This window comes from Xiphias gladius, chromosome 13 (assembly GCF_016859285.1).
Source record: "Xiphias gladius isolate SHS-SW01 ecotype Sanya breed wild chromosome 13, ASM1685928v1, whole genome shotgun sequence".
Taxonomy (NCBI): Eukaryota; Metazoa; Chordata; class Actinopteri; order Istiophoriformes; family Xiphiidae; genus Xiphias; species Xiphias gladius.
This window is the reverse complement of record NC_053412.1, coordinates 13,841,280-13,851,313: the sequence shown is the minus strand read 5'-3', so window position 1 is coordinate 13,851,313 and position 10,034 is coordinate 13,841,280. Positions and strand designations below refer to the sequence as shown.

The 10,034-nt window shown below is 42.5% G+C and overlaps 1 protein-coding gene across 7 annotated transcripts; it reads left to right on the top strand.

The window, feature by feature from the left end:
• Positions 1-1,365: 1,365 nt before the first annotated feature.
• Positions 1,366-9,654, top strand: ddx4 (DEAD (Asp-Glu-Ala-Asp) box polypeptide 4). Of its 7 annotated transcripts, none has more exons than XM_040141988.1 (23): positions 1,366-1,485; positions 2,323-2,363; positions 2,491-2,539; positions 2,748-2,795; positions 2,877-2,969; positions 3,474-3,494; positions 3,577-3,630; positions 4,251-4,295; positions 4,408-4,434; positions 4,607-4,657; positions 4,794-4,829; positions 4,910-4,945; positions 5,038-5,082; positions 5,188-5,330; positions 5,519-5,671; positions 5,750-5,904; positions 6,072-6,201; positions 6,297-6,463; positions 6,577-6,722; positions 8,439-8,538; positions 8,614-8,884; positions 9,002-9,109; positions 9,249-9,654. In XM_040141988.1, exons 2-23 carry the CDS (start codon positions 2,343-2,345, stop codon positions 9,333-9,335), a joined length of 1,986 nt encoding a protein of 661 aa, XP_039997922.1. In that variant the 5' UTR covers positions 1,366-1,485; positions 2,323-2,342; the 3' UTR covers positions 9,336-9,654. The 7 variants fall into 7 exon arrangements, with proteins under 7 accessions (XP_039997922.1, XP_039997924.1, XP_039997926.1 ...); XM_040141990.1 differs by lacking the exon at positions 1,366-1,485 and adding an exon at positions 1,506-1,669; XM_040141992.1 differs by lacking the exon at positions 1,366-1,485 and adding an exon at positions 1,724-1,781.
• Positions 9,655-10,034: the final 380 nt, after the last annotated feature.

The window sequence follows — 10,034 nt, the reverse complement described above, 5'->3', positions numbered from 1 at the left end:
CTTTCATCTTTGTAATGAGGGGTTTATGCCCTGCAACCCTACTATAATATACCTCTCTATGTAATTGTTGACGGACTGTTCTTGATGATGCAGTCTGATCATGTCTTGCACTGACATTCTCAGTCACCTGAGAAAGACTTGGCCAAATGTTTTTCCTAGCATATCACACTAATGCACGAGTATTCAAATGCGCATTGTTGACCACAATTTCCGACCCTATGTACTGACGTCTTTCCCTTAGATCTAAATGCAGATGTCACTTTAGTTACTGTTCCTATTGAAACACTAGCCAGTTGAGCAGTCTTTATGACTGAAGCTCCTGCCATCCGTGCCCCAACAATGAACCTTCTTTCAAAGTCATTCAGATCTTTTCCTCTTGCCATCTTCATACAGAATCAGAATCAACAGGGCCTGCTCATTATTTATATGAACAATGGGATCAAAAAATTCTGAGACCATTTTACCATTCAAGAGAATGGAAAAATGCTGTTTTAAAAGTTTTAAAAGTGGAGGACAAGTTCATTGTTTTCTTTTCAATAGAGTAAGATAAAATCAAAGTCCTGGGTTTTGGTTACACCTCAGAAAGAATGACAAGCCCTCTGTTACTATATGTTATGACAAGTGACATATATAATTTGTAAAAATGACAGGCTTTATGGAAGAGAGAAAAAAATGAGCACCATGAAGTTCAGAAAATGTGATAAGGAGCAAAAAATACTCCTCAGAACAGTTACACACATCCACATATGGAACCTGCCCAGTACAGCTGGAGTCATATGGTCACCGCTGCTCTGTTCAGCTGGAGGCCTCACCAGGAAAGCGCCTTGCTTTGAGCAACCTGCTCCTCAGCCACTGCTGTGGAACTGAAGGCTTTATGGTATTTAAAAATCATCTTGGTAAATTTAGACTTTATCCAAGTAAGGCAAGTGTAAGGTAAGACTATAATAAGTACCCATTTCCACAGACATATCAAAGGATTCAATGACTGGGGGGGGGTGTAAGGCAAGCTTGATGGCGGAGGTAGTAGGTGGAGGCAAATTCACCAGATACCTCTGATTTTTAGGAGGAGAGCAGGACTGATGGAACAAATCTACCAACGGAAATGAAGGAGATTGCATATGTGCACCATTTAAGAAGAGGACGGGAAGCCTACAATACAGCCTTCTACTCATCATCATCATCATCAATATCAGTGCAAAATCTGACAGATTAACCCTTTTACCAAATAAACAAATACCAAAAATGCTTTTTTGTAGGAGATTTCATTTCCAGAAAAGACACCTAAACCTCTAACACCGCAGTTTATTATTTTTCAGTTTAATTCACCTCGAATTGTGTTTTCAAAGTAGTCCCGTTGGGCGGGAAAGCAGCGGAACTGGCAACCCTAGCTAGCTGTCTGCAGTGCACACGACCCTTGACGGAGACTTACAGAGCCCAGCTGCGCCACGATAACCTACGAATTCTACCTGGGAAGCTTTTCGTCAAGTACGATTATGCATGAGTTAGAAATTTAGTCTTTATGGCCGCTATCAGTTTTTTTAAAATAACTTTAAGATACCAGAAAAGATATCAATAATAATTATTTTATTCTTCTTATTTATATACTTCGCTATTGATGCCGAGTTAGCCAATTTTGGCGTCAGTTGTGTGCCGTCACCTTCGAGTCTAGGTTGTATTAAACTTAAGTCATGTTAGTGTTTGCGGCCATAATCGAGGCACCAGTGACACGTCCCGCTCTTTGCCACCGGAGTCTGTCGCGATAATCTCCCTCGCTAGCAAAGGAATGGTAGCAGTGGCGTTAGCTACGCGTAGTTTACCTCGATAAAGTTGATTGTACAGGGGCCGAGATTATATTTATGGGTAACTGAAGCACCAACCGATAACCGGGCGTGTATAGTACAGATTTAATATCGGACCTAGTTGCTTCCCCTTACAATTCAAAATTGTAGTTTAAGCTAATGTTAGCTTAACACCAGTTTGGAAAAAGGCACGAGGCTGGTAATTAACGCTGCACAATTAAGTCACACGGTTTTCCGACAACCTGCAGTGCCAAAATCTTCTGAAAAGTTTACTTTTAAGGGATGTTACTCTAACAAAGACACTCCAAGAAGTTTCGAGATAATTATTATTGCTTTATATGTTATTTATGTGTACGGTTGTTGTAATCAGTTAAATTGAAATACTTTGTTTCGGCCGGATATCTTTGCCCAGTACTTGGGTAGGATTAATATAACCGACCTTGTCATATGTGGCAACATTAGCAGGTCTAAAGCAATTTGTAATACAATTCTAGCATCTGAATGTAGACTTGTATTTTCATAGATTTTTCAGGTGAACGAAAGATGGACGAGTGGGAGGAAGAGGTAAGCGAGTTTAACCCGACAAAGCGCCGACGAAAACCAGTCATTTGCCAGTTACGTCCAGCTTTGTAGTCCCTGCCAAGGACCCAGACAGTCAACACCTGACATTACATTTTACCCATGTTCACAGGGAACGACTACTAGTTCTATTACGCTAACCAGCCATGCCCCAAGTGAAGGTACGTTTACCCCTCTGAACGGAAATGATCCTTTAATCGTGCTTGTGCATCCACATTTAACATTTGAAACTGATTGTCCTGTCTTTTAGCATATGCTGAAAACTTCCCTTCCGACAGTGGGCATAAAGGGTGCAGGCAATTAGAATGACTGGATAACTATAGCTAAGTTAAAATGATGCGGTATTGGGAATTAACACCTTGTTTTTAGGCCCACAAGGAGAGTCCCTGATAACTGACGGTGGCGAATTTGGAAGGGGTAAGTGTAGAAAGGATGAGCAGCGATTGCCGCTGTCCCAGAGGACATTGATACAGACTGTTTTTGCTGTTTTCTCACCAGGTCGGGGTGGAAGAGGCAGAGGCAGACGAGGATTTACAAGCTCGTTCTCCACGGACGCCAATTCATCCCATATTATTAAACAAGCACTAAAATGTGAGTTGAGCGACTGAGCATTTATCAATTACGTGATAATTTGTTGTAACAATGTCAGTTGCAAGATGTCACTTTGGCATCTCAATATTGTGTGATTTGAGACATTGTACAGACTAAAGCGTAACTGCATAACTGGAAATTATAAATAGATTGGCGGACGATTTCAGAAATGTTGGTCATAGCTTCATGGACAGTGTGCTCTGATACAAGCCGGGGAAAATTAAAAGCATCAGTGAGCCACTGAAGTGTGCAAAACTGTACCTAAGCATTTAGTCTTAACGTTTTAGTGTTGCATTCACCAAACTGAAGCAACCCTGAAGAAGCACCGTTGCTGCTTTTAGACAAACAGAACCAGTAAGCATGTTGTAGGATATGGTGTAGTGTGGATTTGAAATGAAACCCTCGAGTAGGAGTTTAAAGTAATGAATAGATGGGAAGACACTGACTTCCACTGGCATTGTAGAAGGAAACTAACTTTGCTGCTTTTACCTTTTTGTTTTTTAGGTGGTGATGAGAATGCGAATGGTAAGTACCAGCGGTATTCCAGCAACAGGTGTCAGTTAGCTCAGTCCTCAGTGCTACTGACCCTCCAATTTGTTCTTCATAGATGTGGACAGCTTGAACCATGCAGGAGGAGAAAGAGGTGGTTTCAGAGGTCGAGGTGAGACGTGAACTGTGATTAACTCTCCCACGCACACATACAGACAATATTTTGTTCCGCCTCAGATTTGACTCTGAGTTACCTGAGCAAAATGTTAAATACAGTGGAACAAAAACCTGTTGATAGTAAATGTTCAAATAGTTCAAACGAAATCATGTACGGCCATGTTTTCTGTCTCGACATAGAGGTTTTCGACTTGGAAGATATATCCCCCTGAAAACCTGTTTTGACTATCAAACACTAGTCGGCTGTAGGCTTGAAAGTTGGCTCTTGGAGCAGGTCAACTGTAGTCAGGTTACAGTTACAAAGGATTCCAACACCACCTCAGTTTCACAGCGGGAAAAGTATCACATTATTCCAAACTTTTCAAACCTCAAACATTAAAGGAAACATCTCAGATGAGATGGAGGAAAGCCGAAGACAGTCGTAGGCTTCCAGGGACAATGGTCTTATTATGAAGTTGCCCATTAAACCATCTGAACAATTGTGAAGAGCGAAAAGTGCCCTAGCAGATTATGTTGGGATCCCTTGGTAGATTTCAAATAAAACTCAATTCTTTCAACTACGTTTTTGAAATCGTGTCCTGACATTATGATGATGATTTTTTGTTTTTAAATCAGGGCGAGGCAGAGGATTTGGCAGGACGGACCGCAGTGAATTCAGTGGTAATGTTTCTCATATGTTTGGTTTTGAAGCGGCTGGAAACATGTCTGTTCTGAGTGAAACTAATCTGAAGACATATCAGCCAACTTAAGGTTAACTGCCTTGATTTTACAGGAGACAACGATGGAATGTATGAAAATGGCAAGTGTTTTTTCTTTTTTTTCTTTTGTTAGTCCCGTACACATTAAGTACAAAAAAAAGTTTTAGTTGTAGTTTGACTATTTTAAACCTGAATTAGTATTTTTCCACAAAGAAATACACTTTATCCACTGAATGTGAATGCTTGTAGTTCTGTACTGTATGTTGTGAATAGGGTCCAGAGGAGGAAGCCGAGGCAGCAGAGGAGGGGGAGGTTTCAGACAAGGTACTTGATCCAACCCAGTTACGCATTGATCTTTGTTAGTTTTCTAAAATGCTAAGAAATGTATGGCTATTTAAGTATTCGGGTCTTAATTAGAAATGTGAAGAGCGGATGACTATTGGTTGATAATGTGTTGAAGGTGGTGACCAGGGTGGCAGAGGAGGCTTTGGAGGAGGTAAATGAGCAATCATTAAACCTTTTGGATGAGTGATTTATTTCATGTCAGTACATGTTTAGTGTCTTGTGTCATTGCAGGTTACCGTGGAAAAGACGAACAGATCTTTGCTCAAGGTTGCAATAGTTGTTTTGATAAAATACTGAATGATTTAGCCATTCAGTTTTAGACATTTCACTTATGTGATTGACATCTGTATGCGATGCAGGGGAAGATAGAGATCTGGTAAAGAAGGATGCAAGTGGTGGTGATAGTAAGTAAATGAACTTTTCACCGTAAATAAATGTAGCAATCCTGCAGTATGGTTAAGCTTGTTCCGCTCCTGCCCCACCTAAAGAGTTTCTGTGGTGACCCACAGGACCGAGGGTCACTTACGTTCCGCCAACCCTCTCTGAAGATGAAGACTCCATTTTTGCCCACTATGAGACAGGAATCAACTTTGACAAGTATGATGACATTATGGTTGACGTCTGTGGAGCCAACCCACCACAGGCACTCATGGTAAGAAGTGCTTAAGTAATCTTTTAATTCATGATTTAGTTGATAAACCGCTTCGGGTTACAGTCGTTTATATTTGAAGATTTCCTCCTAGACTTTTCTGATGGCCTAGCGTAAAACCCGTAACTAGTGAGTAACTCAAACCACCTTAGGGCAACAATGAACTGCTATGTTTCATCTGTTGTGTTCAGACTTTTGATGAGGCAGCATTGTGCGAATCCTTGAGAAAAAACGTCGGCAAATCTGGTTATGTGAAGCCGACCCCTGTGCAGAAGCACGGCATCCCCATCATCTCTGCTGGCAGAGATCTCATGGCCTGTGCCCAGACTGGATCTGGTAAAACGGTGAGATGAGAGAGAATCACCACCCGGTCTGCATGTTTGCATGTGGACAGAGTTTAAATTGTGTCTTCCTTCCTCCAGGCTGCATTCCTGCTCCCCATTCTGCAGCAGCTGATGGTAGATGGCGTGGCAGCCAGTAGCTTCAGTGAGCTGCAGGAGCCTGAAGCCATCATTGTGGCTCCAACCAGGGAGCTCATCAACCAGATTTACCTGGAGGCCAGGAAGTTTGCCTTTGGGTACATTTTAGACTTTGATTTTAAAAACAAACAAACAAAAAAAAAACAAACATTAAACACCGTAATTGACCAGCAAGATGTTAAATACACGACACAAATGAAAGATGCCATGAATGAAGTTTCACATTCTGCTGGCTTTTAATTTTAGTTTCCTTTGAATGTTGTAGAACATGTGTGCGTTCAGTGGTTGTTTACGGTGGAGTTAGCACTGGACACCAAATAAAAGAAATATCAAGGGGATGCAATATACTGTGTGGAACACCAGGGAGACTGTTGGATATGATGGGAAAAGGAAAGGTAAATGAATTCAGAATTCTTTGGTCTTCACATCAAAGTCATTCAGTCTTTATTTGAAGGGTTAAACTTGTAACTAAATTGTGTATGTGCTTCAGGTCGGGTTGCAGAAGCTGCGGTACTTGGTGCTGGATGAGGCTGACCGTATGTTGGACATGGGCTTTGAGCCTGACATGCGCCGCCTGGTGGGCTCCTCCGGAATGCCATCCAAAGAGAACCGTCAGACTCTGATGTTCAGTGCCACCTACCCAGAGGACATCCAGAGGTCCGTTCTTCGTCTACCACAGCTTTTACTCTTTTACTGTGGACCGCTTGCTGTTCTGTACGTGAGCGGGATAGTTGGTGAGCATTTATGAACGTTGAAGTGTGTTTTTACAGGATGGCGGCTGACTTCCTGAAGGCCAACTATTTGTTCTTAGCTGTGGGTGTGGTGGGCGGAGCCTGCAGTGATGTGGAGCAGACATTTATTGAAGTCACCAAATTCTCCAAAAGGGAGCAGCTTCTTGACCTCCTGAAGACCACTGGTAACTGGTTTTTTTTTTTTTTTTTGCGGCAGCTTTATCGAGCCTCTTGATTTTCAGTGTTCACAAAACCTCTAAACATAGCAAGGTAAATAATTTCAATGTTATTTTATGAATATTTTTTTCCAGAATAATTACAATCCAAACAGCTAAGTAGTAGTCTAAACACAAAAAACTATTTTTCTGGTGCTTAAAAGGCTTATTACAGTACTCCTTGTAAATGCAGAAACTCTAAAGGGTTCATTTAAAAAGTAGGGTCCGTAAGTATATGGACAGTGACACAGTTTGTAATTTTGCCTCTGTGCACCACCACGATGGATTTGAAACGAAGCGGCTGAAATTCCTAAATGGTTCATGAAATAATTTTGTTAAACCCCTTGAATTAAAGCTGAAAGTCTACACTTCAATCACATCTTGATGGCTTTGTTTCAAATCCATCTTGGTGATGTACAGATGCAAAAGTTTGGGGAAATTGCGTCACTGTCCAACTACTTAGGGACCTAACTGTACATCAGGGTTTTCCCTACCATTATAAGACTTGAGCTCAGCGCTTGAGCATTTTTGCGCAAGGCCTAAACTGAATGAACAGAAAAAAAACATGCTGAGTTTTCTACTGCTCTGGAGAGAGAGAGGGTACCAGACTTGCCCCCAATATAAGACAGTATTTTTATTTTCCTGAATCTTATGTTTAAATAAGTGGGGGTGGTCCTATATTTCAGGACTAGACAATTACATTTTCATTCATGGATTAACAGTGTAACTATGGTCTTTCGTAGAGTGTTGCATTATTATTATGTTAATTGGCTAGTTAGCGTTTTAGAGTCCTTCTATTGTGAGTCTTTCAGAGTTAATCAGCCTCATGCGTTTGGTGTGTTTGGTTGGCCCACCTAAAATGCAGGAGTTCCTGGAGGCTGGTGTAGCACGTTCTCCTGCAAAAGAGGAAATAAATTCATGACGAGTGAACGTCTCTCAACGTCTTTACTACAGAAAAAGCTGGGGGGTAAATCTGTCAGAAAGCCAAGAATTAGGTCTGTAACAGATGACGAGCTCAAAAAAACTGAAAAAGTCTGAAACGGTTAACTGTCAGAGAAAGTAGTTACTGGTATGCAGCTCAGTAACTCAGTCAGCTGACTAGTGACCACCGGGAAAGTGAGCTGTCTGTAGACATCCAACCCAAAACGAATATTTTGGTCAGCAGCCGAACGCTGTTAGATTGCCAGATGGCTATAGGAGGGTGAGAAAATTGGAGTTCAAATCCATTCACTAAGTCCTGTTGTACCAGTGTTTATTTTACATGGCGCAGTGTGCGTTCACTCACTGAAAAAAGTGTGAGGGATCACTTGAGGATATAGTGCACACCTCATCAATGAGCATATTTGCTCCACTCTTCTTGCTAGTTTCTGAGTGTAGTGTGAAAAACAACAACTTGTGAAAATGCATGTTTTCGCAATACGCAACCACCACAGCGCCCAAGCCCTCCAGAAACCAAGGGAAAACCCTGTACATGAACATGCTTGAAATTAGTATGGTACGGTTACTGGTGACAGTACTACATTCCTGGATGTGGCTTTTAAACAAATAGCACTCTGCACCTCTTGTTCAGGCTGAATTATGCATTAAAGCTCTATATGTTTTGGCCACTGAGCTCCAAATGTAACTGATCCACAAACGGAACATGAGCTGGTGTCGATCGTCTGACAGTTCTCGTGTTGGTGGCAGGAACGGAACGCAGCATGGTGTTTGTGGAGACCAAGAGACAAGCGGATTTTATTGCCACTTTCTTGTGCCAGGAGAAGGTTCCAACCACCAGCATTCATGGGTAAATGACGCGTTCGGGAATCTACATTTCCACTTTGTTTTGATGCAGAAAGTGATGGGTTGTGTTGTGTGGCAGTGACCGTGAGCAGCGGGAGCGAGAGCAGGCCCTGGCGGACTTCCGTTCTGGCAGGTGTCATGTCCTGGTGGCAACCTCCGTAGCTGCCCGTGGCCTGGATATTCCAGATGTGCAGCATGTGGTGAACTTTGACCTCCCCAGCAACATCGACGAGTATGTCCACCGTATTGGGAGAACTGGCCGCTGTGGCAACACTGGGAGGGCGGTGTCTTTCTATGACCCAGATGCTGATGGCCAGTTGGCTCGCTCCTTGGTCTCAATCCTGTCCAAGGTAAGACAGCCCCACCCACACTGAGCCTTTTATTTCACCCATAAGCAGTAATTTGAATATTCATACTTAGTTGGCACATGCTCACCTGCATGAGTCTGTGTTGATTGGGATCGACAGGCCCAGCAGGAAGTGCCCTCATGGTTAGAGGAGTACGCGTTGAGCGCCCCCAGTACCACAGGAGTCAACCCTCCCAGGAAGAACCTTGCATCCAGAGACACCAGGAAGGTAATGGGATTGACTTCTCTGTTTTAGGCTCTTTTTTTTTCTGACTTTGTGATGTCAGTGAGGCTGGTGGTCCTGACTGCGTCATCTGTCCGCACTGTGTCTTCCCTTTTGGTCCATACTTTGTGTCCTCTGTCCTCAGGGTCCACAGGGAGGATCTTTTCAAGACAGCATTGTGAAGAGTCCGCAGGCTGCTCAGGCTGCAGTTGATGAGGAAGAGTGGGAATAGAGGGAATGTTAGAGCAGCACACCCACACACATTGACCTGAGTTCTTTTTTCTTTTCAGGTGTTCAGCTTGTTGTAGTTTTATCGGTGGTTTTGTTTCAGGGAAAAAAAATAGTTTGTCTCACAGGCTGGACAACGGTAAAAATGTCAAGTGAGATGTTAATCGGGGAAACCTGATCTTTTGTGTGATCTGTCAACTTTATCAGGCTTCACTTACCAGTGTATTGTGGAAAGTTTTAATTTTTAATTCTTTTGTAATCATCATTTACATTTAAATGTCTGAGGAGAAAAATCACCAATAAATAAATGTGTTCAAAGCAAAGCCTGCATTCGTTGTCAAATGTGTTAAATGTAAGGTGGTTCAGTCCTTGGCGAATTAATCTGCAAAAGCATTTGATCCTTTTAAAGCAGGTCCTCCTCGAAGAAAATGTAACTTCCAATGTGTCTCATTGCTGCCTAATCTAAAAGGACTGAATGTTGATGGGATAAATTCATTGCGTCTGAGCTTGGAAAGATAGTGAACCCCCCCTGTATAGGAGCTTGTGGGTGAACACCCTCACTGCATTATTGAAGTCCATCACTGAGAAATGCACAAGTGCAGATGTTCACCCGGCACCCCAGTCCAGCTTCACCGGTCCCTCGCCGAGTTTGGTCGGAACCGAATAAAATGGAAACGGAACTGGACTGCGAGACCTCAGGCGC

Coding starts and splice junctions, on each gene's coding strand:
- ddx4 (XM_040141987.1), top strand. Junction 3,495..3,576: donor TGGTGATGAGAATGCGAATG/GTAAGTACCAGC, acceptor TGTTCTTCATAG/ATGTGGACAGCTTGAACCAT. Junction 6,723..8,438: donor TGACCTCCTGAAGACCACTG/GTAACTGGTTTT, acceptor TGTTGGTGGCAG/GAACGGAACGCAGCATGGTG.